Below are 12817 nucleotides of genomic sequence, written 5' to 3'. Positions count from 1 at the left end.
CCTACATTTTAAAGAATCTTTATAAACAAAATGCATGCCTGTGAAGCTCCATTTCATTGGCAGAAGTGAAAGAAGAAAAAAACAAGAGGATTTTACTTTATAACTGGGAAATAAATAAGAGGCTTTTATTTTTAAGCAATCTTTGCCACTTAAGATATAAGGTAGTTACATTCTTTTCCTAATTTGCTAATTGATTTATTAAGAATTAATGTAGTCTATTCAGATGATATCAGCTGTCACTGGTTTTTCTTTGATATTTTAAAAATACTATTTTATTGATTTTTAGAGAGAGAGGAAGTGGGGGCAAGGGAGAGAAACATTGACGGGAGAGCGAAACATCAGTAGGCTGTCTTCTACCTGAGATGGAGCACTGCAACCTGGGCATGTGCCCTGACCCTGGAATCAAACCCTTTCAGTACATGGATGACATCCAACTAACTGAACCACACCTGCCAGGGCTTTCTTTAATATTTTGATGCAATGAATCTCTATAAGATTTTCTAATAATGAACTATTCTTACATTCTTTGGATGAATCCTGCTTGACTATGATATACTAGTACAATAAACCTTCAATTTTGTGACCCTCAATTTTATAGACCTCAGATTTAACCAACCAAATACTCAGTGTATATGTCATATGTGAAAACTAACACCCTGTTAATTTTAAAATAATTTTAATCACAATTTACTTATAATTAACAGATTATTTTTTGTTATTCATTATTATTTTTAACAAATTTTAGCAAATAGGCCATATGTTGGGGGGGGGGAAACTGTGGTAATTTCCCCTATATAAATAAATATACATATCTAAAACTATAGTCTACATATTTTAATCTAAAAGTCACCACTCCTAAACAATAGTTGATGAATAATTAGCATGTGATCACAACACACTGTGCACAATGTAATTGGTTCTGTTTTCTCGTGGCGTGACATTCTACAGAAGTTTTAATGCATGCACTAAGCCATTCTCCAACTGTGTGCATTTTTACTTGCAGTGACTGGTGAATGTACACAGATACTAGAACTATTCAGTATAAATTTAAAATTATGATAATACATATAGAAAACTATGTGAAATTAAACTTTTCATACATACTTAATTTTAATTACACAAGTGTGTCTACATAAATAAAAAACAGGTAAACTAATTTGTCAATTTTTAACATATGTGTTCTGAAAACATACTTTATTATATAACAGACTTTTGGCTTTAACAGACACCCCAACTCCCAAATTAGTCCAATATATCAAGGTTTTACTATATTATCTTGCTAAGATACTAATTTTATTTCACAATTTGTTTAATATAATTTATGTTTGGATTTATTTTATAAGCAATTTAGTCTATAATTTCTGTTTTGGACTCTTCAGTATCAGTTTTATTTTAAACTTAAAAATGAATTGGGTACCTTCTTATCTTTTATGTTATATACCATTAGTTATATAAAATGGAAAATATCTGTTCCTTGGATTTTTCTTTCATAAACTAATTTTAGAAATGCACGTTTAGAAAATAATCCATTTTTCAGGTCTTAAATTTTAAATTGTTGAAAAATGAATACAGTATTTTTCTATATCTTTTTAACAACTCATCTGGAATTGTATTTGGGCCTCTCAAGTTTTATTTTCCTCTTCTCTCTCATTTTTACTATTAAACTCACAAAGTTATATTCTATTGCTTTTTTAGAACCATTTTTGATATTGATAAATTCTATATTTTAAAAAAGTTAGTATTTTTATTTTTATGTTCCTTTTCCCCCACCTTGACCTTCCTTCAGTTTATTTTATGTTTTGGGTTGAAAGCTAGTATTTTCTGCAATTTGAGTCTACTTCTACTTTACTTCTGAGATTCTCTACAATTATAATGTCTATTTATTCCTGTTTGAAGACTATTCTTTTAAACTCTCCTGCTAAGGTGATGTCCCTTAGTTTTTAGTATCTAGCATATTTTTCACAAAAGAGTCATCACCATAGCCCAGTTTAGCTGTGCTGCACCAATTTGGATGTTAGCTTATAAGAGTAGACATCTTGGTAATAACTGTGGACCTTGAGGGTAGGACACTTCACCTAAGTGGTTGAGCACATGTTATTAATAAAACACACTGTTTAATTAAATACAGAATTAGTTTTTCAAATTTATATTTGTTGGTATTAATAAGTAAAAGTATGGGAGTATGAAACAAATTAGAAAAAGTTATAATTGTTGAAATTAGTCTTAAATGCATTGAGGACAATGATGGTTTATAATACACTCTGTACTTTTGTGTATGTTTGAAAAGTTCCTTCATAAAGTGGTTTTTAATACTATATTGCTTAGCTAATATTGTTATAATTTATATTTTATTTTTAATAGAGTAAAGATAAGATTGCATCCTATAGCAGAACTCCGAAAATTGATCGAAGTGATGTGGGCAAGGAGGTGAAAGAGAAATCGTCCATGAAACGTAAACTTCCTTTTACGATTAGTCCATCAAGAAATGAAGAAAGAGATTCAGACACAGGTAGAATAATTTGTTGTTTTCTGTAAAACGTTAATTATCTTTTATTCTGGTTTTGCTCATATCATTTCTTTCACCCTAATAGAGAAATTTTTGTATTTCAGTTTTATCATTTTGGGGCAGAAATTCACATAGTTCTCACCAAACATGATTTCTAATCAAGTAAAAATTTTTTTTTAATCTTTTTTCCTTACTCTCTCAATGTTTATTACAAATCTCATCACTTTCAGACTTAATGTTTTTGGGGAGCATTTAATAGTGAAATATACTCAATGATAGGGAGCATAGGATATGGTATATATGAGAAAAAGTTGAGTTTTTGTGGACATTGTTGAACCCACTAAGAAAAAAAGTTTTTAGGCATTTTAGATTCAGAAATAAGTCACCCTCCACTAAAAAAGGGAAAATTATTGAGGCTAACTTCCTAACTCATAGTACTTTTTTTCTGAAAACTCTTATATATCAGAAATAATACTTGACATCAATCAATTTCAGTTATTCATAATAGATTAGAACCTTATTTACCACTGATAAATTACTAGACTTTGTTTTAGCCCTAACTAACCATTTCTTGAAACTAATTTAAACTTGATGTTTACATATTTATATAATCCTTTTATACCTTGCATTAAGTATTATATTAATAAACCATTTTAAAGACTGTTTTAGCTTCACTCACAGAAAGTTAGTGTTCCATTCTGAGTTTATGTACATAAGTTATGTGCTATTTCTATCTTGGGAGCCATCTTAATCTGCAATGTAGAAATGATCTTAATTCTGAAATCTATGAAAATACCCTAAAGACTTTTGAAATGTCTTTTGTTAACACAGCGTTAGAAAACATTTAATTTTTAGTATACACTTTTAAGAATATGTAGGTAGTAGGTAGGTCTCTTAGCTTGAACTAAAAGTTGTTCTTAAACACTCATGGTATTTTTAAATCTTGAAAATTACTCTTTTTTTGAAGTAATTAAGAACTTGTGTGCTTTGTTCATTGTAAGTTACAGTGACTTTTTCTAGAGATTTAAATCTTTTTTTTTCTTCCTGATATGTGATTCTCCTAATCCTTAAGCAGTGTTTCCAAGCTATTACTAAGTATCTCAGCTCAGAAGAAGGTGCTTATGTACTTTTAGATTAATAAGATTTAACTTACCTATATTTTCTCTCTAGAGGTCCTTTTGCCACACACAGACACTCTCTCTCTCTCTCTCTCTATCTCTCTCTCTCTATCTCTATCTCTCTATCTCTATCTCTATCTCTATCTCTCTTTCTCTCATCTCCCTCCCTCTTTCTCTCTCCCCAGCTCTCCCTCCCCCCACTCCCTTTCCCCTGGACTAAAGTAAAATATCTTTTTTACAATCCAGCTTTCTTATTTTTATTATTTAAAAAAATAAAATAGCCCTGGCTGGTGTGGCTCACTTGGTTGAGAGTCATCCCATGCACCAAAAGGTTGCTGTATTGATTCCCAGTCAGGATACATACCCAGGTTGCTCGATCCCCAGTTGTGGGTATGCAGGAGGCAGCCAGCCAATTGATGTTGCATTTTCACATCAGTGGTGGTGTTTTTTCACATCAATGATTTTTTTTTTTTATCTCTCTCAGTCTCCCTTCCTCTCTCTCTCTAAAAATCAATAAAAATATTTTTAAAAAATAGAATGTAAAGTACTATTCAGTGATACTTTTCATATAAAAAATAATTATAGCATCAAACCTCACATTTGATATTGATCTTTTTTAAACAGTGTACTATATTTTAAATTAGCTAAAATTGTAAAGGAAGAAATACAGAAGGAAGATTTTTATTTTAAGATTTTTAAAAAATTTTTTCAGAGAGAGAGGAAGGGAGAGGGAAACAGAGACACATTAATTAGCTATCTTGTGCACACCCTCTACCAGGGATTGAGCCAGCAACCTAGGCATGAGCCCTGACTGGAATCAAACAGGCAACCTTTCTGTGCATTAGATTATTCCCAACCCACTGAGCCATACTAGCCAGGGAAAGATTTTTTTTTGTATATATAACAACCCTTAATATATTTAATATTTAAAATCTCTTAAATGTGAAAAGAAAAACACAAAAATGGAAAAATGGACAAGGAAGTAGTTTAGAACAACAAAATTACAATTGGCAAATAAATATATGAAAAAAATGTATAATGATCGATATGTTGGCCTAAATCATATGAAGTGGTCCCTGGATGGAAATAGGAACTTGCTTTATTTAATAGGTTTAAATTACAGTAGTACATTGTTGGAGATATATATGACAGCATATATAAAAAACTAAAAATGTTTTAATACTTGACTTATTCTTTGGCAATTAGTCTATAAATAATTATGAGAGAAAAAATTGTCTTTATGTTTATCTCAGCATTGTTATAATAGCAAAAACAAAAATCAGGAAAATACTGTTAAGTAATACAGGATTTGTTAAATTACAGTAAATCCAAAAAAGAAATATTATTTTATCCTTAAAAACAATATTGCAGAAGAATGTGCAGTGTGCAAAGATGTTCATAGTATGTAAACTTAAAAATAAGTTATGAAATAATATGTACTGTTTGGTTACATTAAAGTTCACATTCTGTGTATTTATATGTGCGTACAGGACAGATATTAACATACATATGGAAAGAAGATTCACTAATACTGTCTAAAACTGAAATATATATATTTTTTAAATGATTGCTTAAAATTTTAAATTTTTCCATATTTAGAAATTTTTATGAGTGTGTTTATATTTAGTATATGATATAGAGAAGTAATTTCTTTAGTTTTTTTCTTTTTATATTGGATTAAAATAAATTAATCTTACATCTTTTTATTTTAAATAGTACATGTAGATGATATTTTCTAAATCTTATATAAATTTCTCTCTCTCTCTGTCTCCTTTATATCCAGGATTTTGGGTGTTCTGTTACTTTCTTTGTATAATTTTTATGGCTTGAATTTTTAAAATAATGAACATATTTGAATGAAACACAGTCATTATTGTTTTTTAAACAGATATTCATATTGTCCAAGGAAGACTCAGTGGTCCCAAAATCAGCAACAATGCCATCAGCAGAATGAGTCGTTCTCAGTTTTCATTTGGAGATACCCTAGTATGAACTGCTGTGCCTATGCTATAGCAGTTTAGTAATGCCATTAGGGACTGGGCTCTTTTTATTTTTCTGTTCTGCCACCGTTAGCTCATAGGCTTTATCTTTAGTATTTTGCCGTATAGTCACAAAAAATTGCCTGCTTCTTCCTGGGCAGAAAATAGAGAGGAATGACCAAGGGCAGAGGTATCTTTCTACCAGTAAGAGTTTGCTTTTTTTACTAATGAAACAACTTTCTTAGGAACTTCTGCCTGCATCTCACTGGTTAGGCTACCATAGTTGCTGGGGAGTCTGGAAAAGTCTAATATTTTTAGCTGGGCAGATTGTCACCCTAATCAGAATTGGAGTATTTCTGGTAAGAAGGAGAAAATGAATATTGGATAGGTGCCTTACAATACTGCCACTGTATAGTATAAAGTTTTTAGCACAGTAATTAGTAACTGGTGTTTCTCCCTAAGCAAGTTTTATTCCTACACAGTCAGTCATAAAATCAGTTATTTTCTTTTCCTAGTGTAATGGCATCCAAGAGAAAGCCTTAATCCCTTGACATCAAGTACTGAACAGCTATCTTGAGTCTATACATGAGAAAATCTCTTCTTGACCTTCAAACTAAGCTTTCAATTATTTTATTATGAGTAATGCCATAAAAAGCATTTTTCACATTGTATTTTTATTATACTGTGAATTCTTTCCTTTTTTTAAAAAAAATCCTCACCCAAGGATATGTGTGTGTTTTTTAATTTTTTATTTTAGAGATAGAGGAAAGGAGAGAGAGAAACATCAGTAGGCTGCCTCCCACATGTACCTCCCCCCCATTACCCCCCCCCCCCCCCCCCCCAAGGATCGAACCCAAAACCTAAGTATATGCCCTGACAGGAATCAAACCCACAGCCTTTTTGGTATATGGATGATGCTCCAAACAATTGAGCCACCAACCAGGGCTATTTTCTTTCTTTTCATTCCTAGGAGAAGGATTACAGGCTTAAAGGATTAACCATTTCTATGATGTTTCTCCAAAATAATTACTATATTTAGTTACTAAGCCTCCAACAGCATATGAATATTCTTTAATCCCAAATAACATTGGGACACATGTTTTTCTTTAGGTTTAATAGATCTTTGAACTATAGAGGTAAATGAGTAGTAATTTATCCTTTTATATGCTTGTATAAGTGGAAAGTTATTCTTCACTTTTAAATTTTTGTTTTATCTTAGAAGGCATTATTTGCTTACTATTTTTTTTCTTTTGGCATATATAGATAATGTGGTCTGAGAAAATCCCAAAAGGTGCACAGTATTATCTGTTCCCTAAGTCCACGGTGACAGTTGTAAAGCATGTTCAAGTGTTTTGCACTAAATCTTCTCTGCCAGATAGCCTTAGAAGTTTTACTTTCCTTAAGTGTTAGATGCCATCAAAGAATTTACTCTATTTAATATGACTTAAGCAAATTTGGAAAGAGGAATTGTTTAACCATTTGTACACCATAAGCATCAGACCTTTTTAAATTAAATTCAAAATATTGTGGCAGTTAACTGGTTAAAATAAGAAAACAAAGCCTGCCCTGGCCAGTGTTGTTCAGTTGTTAGAGCACCAAAGGGTTACTGATTCAATTCTCAGTCCAGGCATCTTCCTGGGTTGCAGGTTTCATCCCAAGCCTTATTGAGCATGTGTGAGAGGCAGCCATTTGATGTTTGTCACACTGATGTTTCTCCCTCTCTCTTTTCCTCATGTTCACTCTCTAAAAATCAATGGGAAAATATCCTCAGGTGAGTATTTTTTTAAAAAAGAAGTGGGCAGAAAGAAAGAGAAAGAAAGAATACTTTGGACTGATATGATAGTCCAAAGTATTCCATTGTTTTCTGAATATGTTTGGCCCTTTTAAAACAAAAATATGTTTGGCCCTTTTAAAGCAAGCAAGGCCCTAGCCAGATAGTGCAATTGGTTGGAGCATTGTCCTGATATACCAAGATTGCTAGTTCAATTTCTGGTCAGGGCACTGAATGCAGAAATAAGTGAAACAACAAATTGAAGTTTCTCTCCCTCCCACTCTGCCTCTTCCCCCTTTCTCTCTACGGTAACAAAAAACAATAAAAATGTTTTTTAAAAATAAAACAATTTTTCTGCTGTTAAAATAGCAAATAAAATCAATACTTATCACCTTTTGATGATTTTCATGGAGATTATTTACTACAGACTTACTCCCATCCCTTTTTTATAAAATCTTCAAACATACAGTGCAAAAAATCATGCTTGGTATTTTTTCTTATTCTCCTACAACCCAAAACAGCATATTAGCTTTAAAGATTGCTTTTAAAATATAAGTATTGCTTGTCTTGCCTTGCTATGCATAACATATAAGGGAGAGATAGTAGCTCTGTTTAACACTTAAAGAGTTTTACAAAACCTCAGTAGGTAGCTATAGTCTCATTACCGTTTAGATGCAGTATATCATAGAAGGAACAGGATATGGAAGCTTATAATTTTCCATTCCTCAATTAAATCTTCATAGAATACACATTGAGATACCCCAAATATGAACATACTTTTTCTTTTTGAATAAAATCCAAGGGATGTGTGGGTGGAGTGCGGGTGTGTTGATTACTTCCAAAGGAAGATTTGGATGAACTGTTACACTACTACGTTAAATTAATGAATGTAATTGAAAGTTCAGTTTATCCACTATGCTTGAATCTATCACAATAATATGATCTGCTTTTACTAATCCCTTTAATTCTATTTTTGGCACAACTTATTGTTTGTCACTTTTTCTTTGCTATATTATCTGTGGAGACCATTTTGAATTTTTCCTGTCCTTAAATGAAATTTTAAATATTCTTCATGGAATTCTTCTAGTTGTTAACTTAATGTGTTCTGTTTTAAAATATACGTGTCCATTGAAAGGCTTATCATTTAGTCCATTTACCCACTTGCTTTAGAATTTGTCTAGATGTTATTTTATTAGATTTCACTTTCAGTTGAGTGAGCCTTCTCATTACTAAACTTTCAGACTTATCTTTAAATTTTTCAAATGCTGCATTTTGGAGTTGCTTGGTCTCTAAATGGTTTTTTAAATACTTCTGTTCTCTTATGCCTGACTGAGCTCATAATGATATAATGTCCATAATAATGATACTGGAAAGAAAAGTGTCTCAATAAGTTGAGAATATGAGTATTAGAATAATATTATTGTGAGTTAAAATGGCATATCTGCTCTGGCCATATTATCAAAAGTCAATTCTTCATATTGTATATATCTTGAATTGTTAGGCAGAATTACATATTCTTACTGATAAGTGTACTTTGATTGAGGTTACTCTTTCTAAGACGTCTTTAGTAGTGGTTTAGTGTAGTATTGCAAACCATTGGGAATGTGTATAATTTATAGAAAGTTCTCTGGTCTAGAATGATATGATAGTCCAAAGTATTCCATTGTTTTCTGAATATGTTTGGCCCTTTTAAAACAAAAATGCTGATTAAAGTCCATTCAAGCTTTCTAAAGACAAATTATAAACAGAAAAACAGTGATAGAATACTGCATCTTTTATCATTATTCACAAATTTTAAAATGTATATAACTTTAAAGGCCATGATATGTTTTAATAATCAGCATCAGTAATATCTACTGAAAATTGCATGGTTGATTTTCCTAACTTTAATATTCTAATTGAAGAAACTGAAATCTTAGGTATGGGCCAAATGTGTGTGTTACTTACGTGCAATTTTGGCTTTACCTAAAAATGAACTTTTGGAAAAGCAATGCATTATCATTGACTAACTAGTGGTCTTTTGACAAATGTTGGCTTGTTGAATTCTGCATTTCCCTTCGTGTGCTTTTTTTCTTTTCTCCTGTCTCTTCTCATTCTGTAGATTCAGATCCAGGACATACAAGTGAAAATTGGGGGGAGAGACTTATATCTTCTTACAGGACATACTCAGGTAATTAGATTATTTAGGGGCTCCTGTTTAGCCAGTGGTTTCTATCACATTTAAAATTAATTATTGTACTATAACTTATTTTCAAACCACTATATAAATATCTTTGAATAAGTGAACTACATCATGACACCAGATTTCCCACCTTTTGTTTGAGATATCAGTACATCACATCCAACTCATGCTATGTATGAACATTATGAGTAGGATTACTGTTTAACTGCCACTTAGGTGTTGTGCAGTACAGCATGGGGCACCATTCACGTAGAAAATAATGTGAAAGGCAACCTCTTGTAACAGCCCCCCTATGGGAAGATAACCAAGATGCTTAGTCTCTTTTGCTATATACCCTTCATAAAGTATACCAAGTATTTTTTTATAGACAGTGTCATGTGACCCTTCAGTTAAGCAGTATTTTTTTAAAAACATGTTTTAGAAAATTTTCAAGTTGAACTCTTGAATCTATAGACTTTGCTGCCTATGTTGAAATTAAAAAATGGGTTAAAACACCAGATTTCTTGGGAAAATGTCATTACTATTAGCTGTGTTGAACCTCTCTATTCAGTTATGGCACCTGGTATTATGCTTCATAATTGCTCCAGATAGAAGAATACAAGAGAATATATACAACACACTTAGTTAACTGTGTTGTCTCTTTTTAATGGACTCACATTCTAATATTTGAATGTTCTTTAATATAAAATGTTACTTAGTCTTTAGGTCTTTAAGTGTCTGCTTTTCAGCATTTGACATTTAGCTATAAAATATGAAATAAACCTTCTGCTTTTGACATACTTTATTTAATAAATTTATAGGGGTGGTATAGAACCAACTAATTATTTTTAAAATTATACTGAAAACTGTTAATTGAGCTGATAAGTCAGTTTTATTTGATTATCCAAATTTGGGGGTGAGGTCATGTTTATAATCAGCATTACATTTAAAAGACCTTCACTTACTGTGGAATTAGGTGTACTTTTCTAAAATGAGATTCCTAAGTGCCAGGTGCATCTGAAAGAGCTGTATGGGATGAAGCCATTCATGATCTGAGTACCTTTGATGGAAATCCAAATACTAGTATATAGGCACCCAGCTGTTAGAGATTTGTATAGATAGGTTAGAACCAAAGAGTAATGGCAACATTTTTTTCCTCAGCCTTTAAATATACACATTCCAGACATGACTCATGTACTTATGTTCATCTGTATTTGAATTGTTGCCTTACACAGTGGCTGCTTAGTGGAAAAATGCCATATTCTCTAGTTTTGGAGATGCTGGTAAATTGTATCAACAATTTTCAAAGAAAAACACTTTTTAAAAAAAACCCTCACCATAGGATATGTGTTAAGAGAAAGAGGAAGGAGGAGAAAGAGAGAAACATTGATGTAAAAGAGAAACATCAATTAGTTGCCTCCTGTACGTACTCCCACCAAGAATCAAACATGCAACCTTTTTGATGTATGGACAACACTTCACTTACCTAAGCCACCCAGGCAAGACCCAAGGAAAACAGTTCTGTCTCTTTTCCTTAATATATTCTATACTTAATTTGGATGTGACAGTGTTGAACTTTCTGTTAATTCTGACAAGATCTGAAAAAAAGCATTATTTTTGAGATAATAAGACTGAAACATCTTCATATTTCTAAAGATCATCTCTGAACATTGAAATCAAGAATGTTGGAATTGCTGAAAAGTTTATTTCTCTGTTTTTCTTTAGTCATAAAGTAAATCACTTGAATTAAAATATATAAATAAAGGGTGGCTGACTGCAATTTCAAGTCTAGTAGACTGTACCTTAAATGAGTACACGTGTCAATATTCCTGTGTTTAAATTTTAAAATTGCCGACTGGTTATTCATACATACATATAAACACATACTTTAGTTACTGAAACTTGAGAAGACAGGTCAAAGGAAACAAGTTCTTCACAAGATAGATCCAAGATAGCCAATGTTTTGTTCAGTGCTTTAAACTTGAAACAGCATACTTAGGGATATGTTAATGTAACACTTTTATAATTTTGAAGACTTGTATATAGTTATCTCTAACCTAACTTTGTACACCTGCTACTCTTTACTTACCTTCTTCTTCTAACTCATGTTAAACATAAACTCAGAAAAATGACTAGAGACTCTCAAAGAAAAAAATAGAATTCAGATTGGATGCTAGTATCTAATTCAAAGATTTGCTTGAATATTTGGAGTATATTCAATTTGTATATTCTTTTTCAAAATGTAATTTTTAAAACATTGTATTAAAATGCAATAAAAATAAAAAATAATCAGTTGTTTTGCAAATGAGAAAATAAAAAAGTTTCCCCAAAATTTTTAGAAATTATTTTAAGATCAGATATTATGTGTTATTTTGTTTCCTCCAATCACTAGATTTTACTTACTACCCTTAATATATCTTTTCTACTTTCTAGAAAATTTTCACACTGCAAAATATTTTATTTTTAGGTGAAAATAAAGTATTTTAAAAATAAAATATTTTACAGTGTGAAAATTTTAAGGAAAGTAGGGAAGATATATTAAGAGAAATAATAAAAGAGAACCAAAATGAGCAGAACATTATTAGGAGAAAGTATATCTTTCAGAAACATATAGGCTTCTCTAAAACACCTGTTAAGTGCTTTATAAAATATTTAATATTTAAGTGTGACAGTAGTTTCTGTCACACTTAAAATTAATTATTGTAATATAATTAGTAAAAAGTTAGATGAAACCTTTCTGAAACTGGATTTATACTAAATTAGATCATTAATGATAATGAAATGAGGAAAATTAAGATAATATATTAAGAATTCAATAAAGACTTAAATCTTGAAAAAAATTTAAATATATGTTGTTTTTTATTGATTTTAGAGAGAGGAAGGGAAAGGGAGAGCGAGAAAAATATCAATGATGAGAGATAGTCATTGATCAGTTGCCTCCCACACTAACAGGGCTCAAGCCCACAACCTGGGCCTGGGCCTGGGCCCTGACCAGGATTCAAACTGTGACCTCCTGGTTCATAGGTTGATGCTCACCCACTGAACCACACCGGCTGGGCTTGAAATTTTTATTATAAAAACTCAAATATCAACAAAAGAGCCAACGTAGGAGCTATTGAATTTTGAGTGGTTTGTGGGCAGAGGAGTTTAAATATTAGGAACTCAAATTTCTAGATCATTATGATGCCAGTATATTTTAATTAAGTGGTACACTGCAAGAAACATTACTTTTAAGTTCTATGCTATAAGTAATATTTAATGTTTAGTATCAAACTTTTGTTG

General features: G+C 31.3%; 1 protein-coding gene across 5 annotated transcripts in view; it reads left to right on the top strand.

Annotated features, from left to right (window-relative positions):
- ANKRD12 (ankyrin repeat domain 12) overlaps nt 1–12817 on the top strand; it is an 82321-nt gene that overhangs the window by 25058 nt on the left and 44446 nt on the right. For 3 of the 5 annotated variants that reach the window (XM_045574717.1, XM_036418590.2, XM_036418588.2), the window contains exons 3-4: nt 2362–2509; nt 9476–9544. In XM_045574717.1, coding sequence (XP_045430673.1) covers nt 2362–2509; nt 9476–9544 — 217 coding nt within the window. The remainder of the gene's footprint in view (nt 1–2361; nt 2510–9475; nt 9545–12817) is intronic. The other 2 variants (XM_036418592.2, XM_036418589.2) reach the window with 1 other exon arrangement.

The sequence above is a fragment of the Pipistrellus kuhlii genome, unplaced genomic scaffold (assembly GCF_014108245.1).
Source record: "Pipistrellus kuhlii isolate mPipKuh1 unplaced genomic scaffold, mPipKuh1.p scaffold_m20_p_6, whole genome shotgun sequence".
Lineage (NCBI taxonomy): Eukaryota > Metazoa > Chordata > Mammalia > Chiroptera > Vespertilionidae > Pipistrellus > Pipistrellus kuhlii.
The sequence above is the reverse complement of the archived record's forward strand: the minus strand, read 5'-3'. Positions and strand labels throughout refer to the sequence as shown.